This window comes from Neopelma chrysocephalum, unplaced genomic scaffold (genome assembly GCF_003984885.1).
Source record: "Neopelma chrysocephalum unplaced genomic scaffold, ASM398488v2 Primary Assembly neopelma1_77, whole genome shotgun sequence".
Classification (NCBI taxonomy): domain Eukaryota; kingdom Metazoa; phylum Chordata; class Aves; order Passeriformes; family Pipridae; genus Neopelma; species Neopelma chrysocephalum.
Window position 1 is genome coordinate 504050 of NW_020897738.1, and position 13088 is coordinate 517137.

The 13088-nt window shown below is 45.3% G+C and overlaps 1 protein-coding gene across 2 annotated transcripts in view; it reads right to left on the bottom strand.

Annotated features, from left to right (window-relative positions):
- The window catches only part of ZNRF3 (zinc and ring finger 3), a 75638-nt gene extending 64061 nt beyond the window's left edge, over window positions 1–11577 (bottom strand). For both annotated transcript variants that reach the window (XM_027689593.1, XM_027689592.1), the window contains exon 1: window positions 11273–11577. In XM_027689593.1, the coding sequence (XP_027545394.1) occupies window positions 11273–11506 (234 nt within the window). In that variant the 5' untranslated portion in view covers window positions 11507–11577. The remainder of the gene's footprint in view (window positions 1–11272) is intronic.
- Window positions 11578–13088: the final 1511 nt, after the last annotated feature.

A 13088-nucleotide genomic window follows, 5' to 3' on the forward strand; every position in this document is an offset into this window, starting at 1 on the left:
TTCATATGACATACCCTGCCTCCTGTGGCACAATCAAGGTAAAGGTTCAAATCTGAACGATTTGATCCAAGACACCAAACCTAGTGGTATTTAAAGTGGCAAAACCTCCACATCTCTGTTTTTGAAAGAACATACAGTGCCAGCTCTGAGCAGCCAACTGCCTGGGGGCTGGTGGGGCAGGGAAGCCACTGAGGCAAAGAAGTCTGAGATGGGTTAAAAGCTTGACTGACAGCTGACCCATGAGGTATCTTTTTTAAGACTCTTGCCCGAGTTTGGTCAAAGTGTCATGCAAGTCAAACCATCCAAGTGGCAATTTCCATCTAAAACTTTTTCCAGAACTTCTGATCAGCTCCCACTGAGAATCAAACCTCAAGTTTCCAGACCCTCTTTAAACCACAAACCATGACCTGCTCCTTCTTTAGGGTGTCTGAGAGACACTTCTGTGATTTCTGATGAGGCCCCAGGTCTGACCCACTGCAGGCCTACCTGAGCTTCCACATACAGTGGAGAAGGCCTCACTGTAACTGGGTTTTGCTTAAATTCTAGTTTACTGCATCTATCTCTTCTACAATGTAAGTGTCTGTAGCGAGGCTCAAACAAGGAGCTGAGATACAGTAACTGGACTACCCCAAGCTGCAGAAACTAGAAAGGAAATCAAGTGGTTCCTCCCACAAGTAAGTATTTAAGCAATATATCTGTAACATAAAATCACTCCCATGACTGCAAATACAAAAGGAACCCAAGAATAAACAGAGAGGAAAAAATTTTGTTGTGTGAGGAGGAACTTCTGCTCCAGTTAAAAAGAATACACACTGGAGTGATCTGAAGCTGCCTATAAATATTCGAGAACATCAAAGCCAGTCCTGTTAAATTAAAAATGCTGTCACACAGATAGGAACTAGCCTCTAGCACTGCCAGCTTCAACATGTGAGCCTCTGATCTGAGAGGCAGAGACTCGGCTCTTCAAGAAATTTTATTCAACACAAGAAGGGGGAAAAAAAGTGAACCAGCAGTTGAGTTTAATAAGGATATTAAATACCTTACAAGTGAGCTAATTAGAGCTTAACTCTTTCAGGACACTTCAGCCCTTTCACTGACAAGGACAGTAGCTTCTTCCCATACAACTTCCAAGGCTGGCATGTTTCTGGGCTCCAGGAATGTTCCTATCCAAGCCCCTGAAACAAACGCTCACATGGTCTTTGAAAACAGAGATTTTGTTGGTTTCACCTTAGCATAACTTTAATCACACTGCCTACCTCGCACATATGTGTTGTGGACATCTGGCTGGCTATTCCACATCAGGGAGCTGTGTTTAATACTAAAGTTGTCCAGAAAGATTTCAGATCATCATCATCTTCCCACAGTTGGCTGAAGATAACAAGAATGGTGGACAACAGGAGACCAGATCGCTTCATTTGACTTCTATTATTTGAGGATATTCAGCTCCAGTGGCAACTGAATGTAAGCAAAATACATTTTGTGGTTGAGAAATTTATCCCAATCTGCAACTACAAGCTTATTATTTCACTACAGGAAACCTCTGTCCATTTCTAGCATCCAAACCAAAAAAGACTATCCCAGACAGTCACAAATGGGGGGGAAACAGTAGCTGCTTTCTCAAGTAAAATAGAGGAAAACTGAAAGTAAGATCATGCCTTGGGAGTTCTTTTGCATTAACTAGTTCACAATGTCTTTTCTTCAGACACAGTTTTGGGATACAAAAGATAATATCTTTTAAACAGGCAAAACTCTGCCAGCTAGCAGAAGGGGGATACCTTGCCTCTGAGCAAAAAGAGGTCTCCAGCCCTTGGCTCCTATTAAATACTGAACTCAGCAGCATCTCCTGGCACTGTTTCAAGGGTTCATTTCTTGCTCCCAGCCCTGCTACACATCATCAGGATATCTGCCAGCTTGGCATCCAGACCATAAAGTGTTCATCTCCCCTTTATCCTCACAGCAGGCAAGATCTGCTCTGAAAGGCTTCTAAATAAATACAAAACAGGTATGAGGAAGTATGACAGACCATAGTAAAATACAGTACGACTGTGATGGAAAGGAATACCTTTTTCTGTTATATGGCACACACCCTTTAGAGACTGCCTTAGGAGAAAACCCAATGCACCTAAGAAAAGGGCAGCAACTGCTATGCTGCATATCCAAACCTCTATCCTTATCTGCAAAGACAGCAAGGACAGGTAAAACCTCAGTGCAGCAAGAACAGACAGCACTCGTGTGCACAACTGGCACGCTGTATACATATATAATGTTTTATCCATGAGATACAGATATTATTATTGTTGCTGTTGTTATTAAGGTAAAACCAATCAAGGCTCAATTGGGAATACCATCATTTAGCCAGGCCCAAATAAGAAGTCTATAAATCTTCAAGGGCAGTCTCTGTGAGGAAAATAAAATTAAGGAAAAAACCGCATAGCCTTTAAAAGAGGTTCTTCTCCATGAACTACAGAGTTGTGGAATGGACCCATCAGTGTAAAAAAACCCAAACAAAACACCTTTCGCAATTCCAAGTCAGTCCTTCAAATGTACTTTTCCTAATCTGTCATCAAAGCAGACAGGTTAAAGCTGGAAACTTGCAGTTCTAAAGGTGAACTCAACAGAAAGTTTGGTTCAAGCCTCTTCTGCCTGGGGGAGGAAGGGCAGAGTGGAATGGATAAAGAGAGAAGTAGAGGAGAAGGATTTTGCCCAGCCACGCTTACTACACTTTTTATTGTGTGTATTTTTTTAAAGCAGGCAAGCATCACAAGCTCAAAGCAGGAAAACAGATCTTGGCACAAACTAGGGTCTTTCCTGAATTAAATGCAATTTTTCAAACACTACAATCAAAAGTATTTGAAAGTTGCTTACCAAGCACATGCAATAAATTCACAGTAGGAGGCATGTACTTGCAACATGCGTGCCTGTACAGCTAATTAACAGTTGTACTCAAACCATGACTGCAAACTCTAAAATATGCCCCTTAGTTCTTGTCAGGCCAGTCATCTCCTTACTGATTCTTCCATTTGCTTTACTACTGAAAATGATGCAAAACAATAAAGCAGCTTAAGCTCAAGAAAACCAACAGAAAGCTTAAGCTGGTCATCAGCTTTAGAAAACAACTAAAATCCTCACATTAATGCAGAGAGTAACATGGGTCTGGGAAGCCTAGAGAGTCTGCATATATTACACTACATATTTAAGGTTGTACTTGTGTCTGGAACATAACAGGCACCTAATCAACCTTTGTAAACTGGCTTTTCATCTTAAAGCCAAGTGCAACAACAAAAGTCTCTAAGCAGCATGAAAAGGAAATTTAAAAAAATGAATGAAAGAAATCTGCCACTGTGAAGAGACACCCTAAGCCACCAGAGCCCTATTTTCCTGAGCACTAGTACTCAAACCTAACAGAAGCACAGCTTCACCAATGGGATAAGTGCAGGAAAGTGCAATTTTTGGCAGTCTCCACTGGGTATCCACAAGAGCCCACTTCCCTGGTCACCTCTGGTTTAAGTGTCAAGCAGTCAAGAAAAATGCAGAAAATAGAATTTATTTTTTTTTAACACAAATCTTCTGTTGCTGTTCTAACAATTTCAAACCACATCTTTGTTTTTAAACAATTTATTTTTCCTTTGCCAATCTCTTTTAGTGTGAAGGACTCTCCCTTCAAGACAGGAAGCGAGAAATAAGGCCAAGCATTCAACTGGCATTCATTCTGTTTTCATATGCAGGCACACTCTCTGGTTTGAACACATTTGAATACTGAAGTGCAGATGCCCAAAAGAAAAGATAGTATGTAAAAATTAATACTTAACACCTCCCAAATTGAGCACTTCTGAAGCAGTAAGTGTCTTAATGCAAATACATGTACCGCTTCCACAACTGGGTAGAACACAAAGCAGATTACTGCCTCCAGATCTAACCTTTCCTTAACCAGTCTGATGCTGGCCTCCTGAAAGCATTCACACTTTGAAAAACTGTTTCTGAAAGTTATTTTGGTTCAGAAGGGCCTCACTTTGCAATTCCAAAACAAGGACTAGAAGACTGTAATAAAAAAGGGAGCCTTTTTAAATACACGCTCCACCACAAGATGGTATAAACTGGAAGAAAATTACTATGTATGCTAATCAATGGTTTTATACAACTACTCAAGACTTTCCTATAAGATCTGCTTGCAGCAAAGCTGCCTGCAGTTCTTTCCCTCCAAATCTGCCACACTGAATCATGTCCTCTACACACTTCACTTGGAGTCATTTCAGAAGCCCTTCACTAGGCAAAGCACTTAAGAAGCAGCTGCCCTGTCCCATAAGGGCACCAGTGGGGTGCTCAGGGGGAGCGAGTGCCAGTTCCACCCATGGGGCATAGCTGGCCACAACTGCTGGTAACACTGTGAAGGAGGCTGTAATTATATATAAACCACTGTAGTCACACAGATCCACTCTCAACATAAATAAATATATAGAAATGAAAAAAGTTCTCCAAATGGCTCCATGTTTGACAATTTTTGAGTGCCACTTCTCTCTGGGATTTTTTTCTTAGTTCCACCTCTCAAACAAGCAAGAGGAGCACATGGAAAAGGAAGTGCTCAGCATCCTGCCAGCAAAGGCAAGGTTTTCAACAGTACAGACCTTCAACATCTGTGAGGAAGTTTAATTAAACATATGGACTATGCAGAAAAGTCACCTGAACTCCCACTAACTACTTTTCCCCACTTGATTCCCCATCTTTACTTGGAAGCGCAGAAATTGCACTGGTTGGTCTGAGCACTGAGCCAGCGCTCTGAGCTTTCCACTTCTATTTACGTACTTAACCTACTTTATTCTTATTCCTCTAAATGGGTCACAGTAGCATTTTTTTGCTATTTCCATTGTAATTTCTCCACACTTAAATTTACCACATTTCTTACACTGTGTCTCAGTTTCGCACGCCAGCAAAGCTCTGGTAGAAGGATTCTGGTATTCCTGTAACTCTGTGCAAACACCACAGACACTGGAGCTTCCTCCAAAACCAAGAACTCATCACTGAATTTGGTACCTTATCTTTGGATCACGCCTCTCCCCTGTAGTAATGCCTAGAAACTTTTATTTATTACTGCCTTAGATTCATTTAGAAACAGTTTCCACAGGTGCCCTTAACTCTCTCTTAATAAGAGAGTTAAGGTATTGTGATGCCTTACAGTTTGAAAGTCCAAAGTTTTTAACTCGGTAAATACTATTTACTAGCCCTTAAATTTCCTATTGTTAGGAAATTAACTATTATCATAAGGTTATTACTAACTATTTTCATAAGGTGTTTCTTCTTTTCAGAAGATATGAAAGATGACATAAATCTGTCCAACCAGAGAGAGAAGGATGTTCTTGTAGAAGGCTTAAGCTGCCAAGTGTCCCTTCTTGCCATTATCTTTGACAGTCCCCCCTTAAATTCTCTTACATTACATTTTTGCAGTGAACCTTAACAGGATGGCACAGACACATGATTCTCAAAGCAGAGCACTACAGCTGCAAGCAGACAGCACACAACAGCCAGTAGCTACCACTGAAGGAGTTCACAGAGTCCTTTCACCACCGTTCTAAGAGACATCTTGAATATTGCACTGTTGAAGAAGTAACAAAAAATAAGGATACTTATTTACAGTACCGCATCCAGAAGCCAATGAAGACAGGCAACTCCTTGTGAACTAAGCCAGCAATGCTGTGACTGGGCTGGAGCTCAGTGTCAAGACAGAACAGTACAAGAGGATAACTGACCTAAACAAAACACTTTAATGGTCTGTCTTCAACTCTCCCGGGTACCACTGCACATCACAGTACACAACCAGCTAAGCATGACTGAAACTTGAAAAAAAAGGAGGAGAAGGACAGAGGGAGGGATGAAACTGTGAAACAGGTGGACTAATCTGTTCTGAGATCAAGTTCAGGACAACACCTCTACTGCAAGCAGGCTGCTTGTGCACACTCTACAAAGGCTGCCCAGGTACCATAACTATACAAGTCTTTACCTCAGTGATCTCTTATTTTGAATGCAAATTACACTTCCTTTATCATCCTGGCCTTCTCTTGCAGAGAACCCCGACCTGTAGTCACCTGTTGCACTCCCATGAAAAACACCTTCCTTTCACGGCATGAAAAACTCAACAGCCCATGAGGGAGTAGGGGACCCCAGCCCCCCAAAAAAGCCACTCTGGGCATGTGCAGTCTTCATCCTTCTGTCAGAAATTATGGAGGAATAAGCACAGATCCAGCTCAGGGCAGGCACAGCACACCACACCACACAAACTATAGAAGAGGAGCCTGCTGTTCACAGCACTATACCTGCACTTTTCATCTTTCTTTCACCAGTCAACTCTCTCCCATAACAGAGGACTGACAAGCCCTGCCAACTCCCAGAACAAATTGAAAACTCCAGTTTAGGTTTCAAAGCCTGCACATATGCTTTAAAGGAGTGAGGTTACAGAAAATGCCCAACCACAATTTGTAAAATTTTTTGCTGTTCCATGCATATACCAAGGCTGTAGTATGGAAGCATCTTGTTCCTACCAGCTGGATAGTCAAGTCTTAGTACAATGATAACCAGAAAACAAAAGAAAAACTGAAGCTTAATTTAAACAAGGTTTCTGATGCACGAAGCAGTAAAGCAAAGTATAGAAAATAAGCCCTGCTCTGACTACTTAACAGACACACACCTGATGCTGTTATAACAAAAAAAGAGCCATCAGTGACTTGCTGTTATTAAAATAAATTAAATAATTACTTTTACAAAATTTAAAACAGGTAAAAAAACCCACTTTTTTAAAGACAGCAGCAGTTCACTTTCTTCCATTCATGGTTCAGTCTTGTTATCTATTCAACACAAACTCCTTAACTCTCAGCAAGCTTTCAGAATGGTGGGGACTTGTGGTTCTGTGTGACACAAGTTCAGAGGAAAGGCTCAAAGGGGCAGTGCTTAGATTCACCCACTGAAGATGGACATCCTCAAGATTACTATTCTCACTTGCCTCAAAACATTTGCCAGTTGTGAGTATCTGTTCATAACATCAAAGACTAAAGATTAGGGAGGACAAAACCTACAGCAAACTCCCACTTCTCATTCAAGGCACAACAGATCCTTTCCAGGTCTCCTGTCTTTGTACCAAAACAGAGAAACACAGTAAATGCTGAACAGCCCCTCTCCTCACCCCATTCTCAGCATCCACAGGGTGTTAGCTCTTTGTTTTCTGTCAGAATAGAAGTGCCACGTTCCAGTGACAGCTCAACTCCAAGATACTTCACTTCAAGGACACAATAACAAAGCAAACCTGAAGCCCAGATAAATTATCCCTGATGTCCTCAGGATCATTACTGCAAGCCACAACTTTACAGTTAAGGTATGGAAACTAACACAAACCCAGTCACAGGTGTCTTCAAATTCTAAGAGGATAACTAGCAAAGCAAACATCCAACAAGACAGTGACTCAAAGCCACAAATAATTCCATTTCCTCAATCTGAATGGCCTTCAGGCACTCAGCTCCAGCAAGAAGAAACTTAACCTGCCTGATCACAAAACAACAACTAAAAAAACACCAAAAACATTTTTGTTTTCCACTCTCAAAGGACACAAACATTCCCTTGACTCAGTCTCCTCTGATCAGGGCCAGACATCTATGTATCTGCACAGTTATTTCAAGTCACTCCTTTCAACACCGTTAAAAACTCTGTTGATGCTTCAGAGTGAGTTTGCAGCCTTTAGCAACTGTTGCATTTTGAGAAAAATTTAAAAGCCATTCAAATAAATAAGAGGTGGGAGGGAGACAGAAGGAAGGAGCACACAGGCACACAGTCTTGCACTCTGATTTGAAGCTTCCCCACCTTCTGCAAGAGAAAGATAGGCAATAATTTCCTACAAAGAAGTGTCATGCAAGAAGGTGGGAAGTGTCTCACTCATGTTTTCTTCCTGGAGCTTAAAGCACTGAGTTATGCTTGTTCTCCCCAGACTGTTAATTTTTGAGCACAAAAATTTATGCAAGTGGAGATTATTAGATCATCTACACACAGTTCAATGGCTACATAAAGTTCATTATTTCTCTGCTGAGGCTTCCAATCAGAAACAAACCAACCAAACCCCAAACTTTTGTTTCACAAGAAAAACCACACATAATATTCCCTAATCTCTCCTCCATGCTGCTTCTCATTGTATACGTGCATTGTATGCATCAGTAATCAACCCATTACTGTATTCAACAGTACAACTAACACAGGAGTAGAAAAAAAGACAGAATTGACAATTATGAATGTGCATCATTTAAAGCTTTTGACATGTCAGCGTTTTTAATGCAATCTAAAACAAGCAATAAATTTGATCCTCTTTTCCCAGCACCTCACCTGAGCAGCTCCTTCACAACCACATTTTTACAAGAAACACAGCATTAGATGCTCTATACCTTAGCTATCAAGTGGAACAAGCAACTGGAACAGAATCTTGCCAGTTCCAAGTAGAATTAAGATACATAAACTCACTCTGAGCAATAAAGCCACTGCTGGTAAAATCAGTGATGTTTATTGTCCTGGCACTGTCAGTCTGTGGCCATATAGCATCGAGTTTGAGACAAGACTACATCTGAGCTTTGGCCCTGAATGGTACGAGAAGTTTCAACCATAAGGAGTTCTCCAGTCATAATTTGTTTTAAACCAAAACATCTCTTTAGAGGTTTCAACTAAGTCTGGTTTTCAGAATCACTCTCCAACCAAATGTTTGCAATTTCCAATCTCAGCCATATCAATGGCCACTACACTGCCCTGAGAAACACGGAATATTCCAGTACACCAGATACCACCAAGATGGTTAGACCTTCAAGCAGTTTAAGGACCAGCTGACACAGCAACCTAAGCATGAGTTTGCTGAATACAAACTGTGGCCACATGAAAGAAGACATGAACATTTCATCTCTGTAAAGAGTTATTCTGGTAGACACTTGACCCTATTAAGACTCGTTTACAATAACATGAGAAGCAATATAATAGCACACCACTACTGGATAGGAATCTGACCAATAACCAGTTTAGGAGTGGATGTATGACCTATCAAAAGCTGAAAGTGCATTGTTTCTTACGGTTGGTTTTTTTTTGTTCAGACTTTCAAGCCAATGAGTAATTGATGCTATTAACATAAACAAAAGTAAGTCTTTGTGTAGTCTCAAAACCACAATTCCTTTGATCCATACTTTAATGTGTGCCTGATTTTAAAGAATTTCTAATATTTCATTTTAAAGAAAAATGCATCTTATTCTTGAATTGCTGTGTGCACTGACAAAGGGGTTGGGGCCAAGAAGAGCTTGCTTCACTCACTGATGTACAACTAACTCGTTGCTGCTGAACTGGTTCCGAGTGGCATCAGCTTCATGAGCTTTTCTAAACCTCACAGGGAGCTTTCAATGATGATCCAGAACAACAGATTCATAGTCTTCTATAAAAACACAGCCTCGCTGAAAAATGGGAGGCAAGACAGTGCTGCGAAAATCTTATAAATTCTGGCTCTGAAAAAGTCACTTTCAGGAGGAGATAAAGGAAGCAGGACACTGACAAGAGATGCTGTATGCAATCTAGAACCTCAACAGCCAAAACACAACTGATGGCATTCAGTCTAGCTGTTTTGGAACAACGTCTGTCAGGTTTTCTTCTCTGAAAAAAAGAACAGTACACACGGCTCATAAAAAAAAATAGCCTGTCCATGAGGTATGTTACATAGCATGTGTCCAGATGAATAAGCAAATCCATTTTTGAGCAATAATTGACTGTAAAAGATTTGCCACATCACTTGGCTTTCACTGTAGTCTTTCCTACTTGGAGTGCTGTCTGCTAATGATGAAGAGGAAGCAGACAGCTGATGTTACACACCACAAGGCCTGCAAAAGTCCGTTTAATACATTTGTCCCAGGTTGTGCAAATCTAAGTCTTAAAAAAACAGTAAGTTTTTTCTCCACTTTTACTTACAGTCACCAGGAAAGTATGACCTCAGTAAATGGCCTATATTCTCTTCTTAACACTAACACCTGACACAAAAGGAACCTTTAGGGTCTCTTGTTGGCCCCAAAGACAGTGTTAATTCTCACTGTTTGAAAATGCACCAAAAGGTTAAAAAACATCCACCTCTGTTTCAGTCTGTAGTAGCACCACCCTTTTTTTAAATGTCAGATTTATAAAGTAATTGATCCATTCCTCTTTTCTCTGAAGAAAATAATCGCCTTACATCAGCAATTTGTCCGCACAACTCTTCTGGCTGTGAGAGAACTTTTATAAGAAATCCTCCCAGGTGAAACCATTTTGAAATATCAAGCACTCAAAAGCAGTATTATTTAAAAAGAAAAAAAAAGGTTATTTTGATAGTAAAGTATTTGTGTTTGTACAGCTTTATCAGGCGTTTCTAGAGCTTACTTGCCACCAGTTAGCTTTTTCAAAATTTTATGTGTATATTTATTTATGCATGTATGTGTACGGATATGGAACTCAAGCAAACAAATTCCACAGCTCTTAAACAGAAATAAGGATTGCTATTGGCAATTGCTTAACAGTCAAACTTATTAAAACACCATTCAAGTCATTTTTCTCTACTTAGCCAAAGGGGGGAAAAAATAAAGTCAACAATTACAAGAGACTACAAAGGAATTAGATAAGCACTTCAAGAGTTTCAAACACAGTAAAGAATAGCTGCGTTCAGTCACAGACAAAAATTATTTCTCTAGTGAGAAAGTCAAGCGCAGCTTTGTACGAAACGTCCGCGATGGGAGCCCGGCTTCGAGGGAGCCCCGAGCGCAGCAGCCCCGCGTCCGCCGAGCGGGCACCGGCCGGCACAGCCCGAGCGCGCAGCACCCAACTGCTGCCGCGGGACTTTCGGCCCGGGCCCCCCGCGTCCCGGCCGCCCCTGGAGCGGGGCAGCCCCTCACAGCCCCGGCCGCGAACCGCCGGGACCGGCAAGGGCCGCCCGGCGCGGCACCGCCCCCGCCCGCCCGCCGGCATCGCGCCCGGCTGAGGGGCGAGCGGAGCGGAGCCCGAGGCGCGCGGAAGGCGGCCCTCGGCTCCGCCCGCTCCCGCCGCGGAGGGACCGCGCCGCGCGCCCGGCTGTCAAAACGGGGCGGCCCCGCAAGTTGGGGCCGGCGCGGGGCCTTTGTGCGCGGGCGCGCATCTGTCACCGCGTCCCCGGGCCGCGCGGCGCACGTGGGGCTGAGGGCCCGGCCCCGCTTTGTGCCGCAGGTGCCGGGCCCGCGGAGCCATCTTGGGGCAGGCGGCGCCCCCCGGCCGCGCTCACCTGCACGATCTCGCCCTCGGCGCTCAGCGTGGCCCCCGCGCGGGAGAAGCGGCCCTGCAGCCCCGTGGTGTAGGTGGTGTAGTCGCCGCTGGGGCTGGACTCGAAGAGCACCACCTCCACGAACGCCGTCTCCTTGCCCAGCGCCGCGCCCGGCGCCGCGGCCAACGCCACCCCGAGCAGCAGCAGCGGCAGCGGCGGCACGGGCAGCCTCGCGCCGGCCCCGCAGCCCCTCATCGCGCGGCGGGAGGAAGCGGCGCCCCGCCGCCGCGCATCGCTCCCGAGCGGCTCCAGCTCCCGGGCCGGGGTCCCGGGCGGGTCAGCGCCCCATGGCAGCGGCCCTCCCGCCGCGCTGCGCCCCGCTCCTCGCCGCCGCCCGCCCCGCACTCCCCGTCCCTCGCCCCGGCTCCTCTCCGCCCTGCCAAGCCGCTTCCCTTTCATCTGCTCCACGTGACGGCCACCGCGGGGTTATCCCCGCCCTCCGCGCCGCGCTGACCCGCTCTGTCCCTCCCGCCGTGCACACACGGCCCGCAGCCTCGCCGGGCCCGCCTGAGCTGAGGGGCACCCGCGGCTGCTGCCGGTCCGACCCGGCCTGGGCCCGCAAGGGTCCGACAGCAGGCGGCTCTCGGGAAGGCCCTGCCGGGATCGGCCTCCCACGCGGCCGGGCCTGCAGGGCCGGGCCGGGCGGCCCCGGCGGCCTGTGGCGACCGCCCGGGCCCGCGTCCGCCGGGGCTCTGCCCGCCGGTGCCGGGGCTCCCGCGCTCCCCAGCAGCGGGCCGGGGGCCGGAGCGGGCCGGGCCGGGCCGCTTCCCGGCGCTACCGCGGCCCGCGGCCATGCGTTAGGGACGGAGCCCGGGCGCGGCGGCTGCGAGGGGCAGCCCCGCCGTTGGTACGGCCCGGGTGAACGTTCTCCGGCGGCCGGAGCAGTGCTCTGTCACCGCACGTACCACGGGCACCGATCCTCCTCAGAGGCATCTCTGCGCTGCGGGATGTGCCTGCTGTTTGCAGCCGGCATCGAGCGGGCTTCTCGTCTGTGTGTAGGGCAGGACAGGCTGATCGGCCCCCTGATCCCAGTCCCCTGTAATTGCGTTTCGGGAGGCTGGGTAACCCTGGCTCTTTGGCTTGGCTGTTAATGCAAGTCTGCAGAACCTCCATCAGTGATGGGGAAAAGGTGTGTGGGTAATGATTTTCGTTTCAGTCTCGCACAAGAACTGGATGGCAGCCAATGATACAGTTTTCTATTAAAAGTATGTACAGCTAAGTCGTAGAATTATTAATACATGATGTTACAGACCCTAAATATAACTTACAAGGAGGATTAGACAAACTGACCCGAGATCCCTTGTTGGCTATGAAGCACAATGTCTGGAAACAAAAGTCCAGCCCTAACTCACTGGCAGAATGAATAACATCTTAGTCTACAAATGGCCAGCTCTTTTCCTAAATATACTTTGTTACAGCTGAAGGCAAGAGAGTGGCCATCCCTAGCGTGACACAGTGAGCAATATAAGCTTAACAAATCATGGAAGATTTCTTCAGTGGCAAAAGGTCAAGAAGGGATCACAGGAACACACACTGGGCTCCTACCGCAAGCTGCAAAACACCCCCACCCCCAAACATAAATGGTAAAGTGGATCAAAGGCTGCAAAATTATGGCTTGCTTAGAAAGGGAGCTGAAAGGGGCATCGCTGTGGTGCTCTGGCCTGGTAACAGCAGAAGATGCACTATGCAAACTTAAATGTAGTCAACAGGTGTGAATTTTAGATTATAGGAATGTTTCAGTAGGATTTCAGAAATGCATAGCATCTAGTGTACTAAA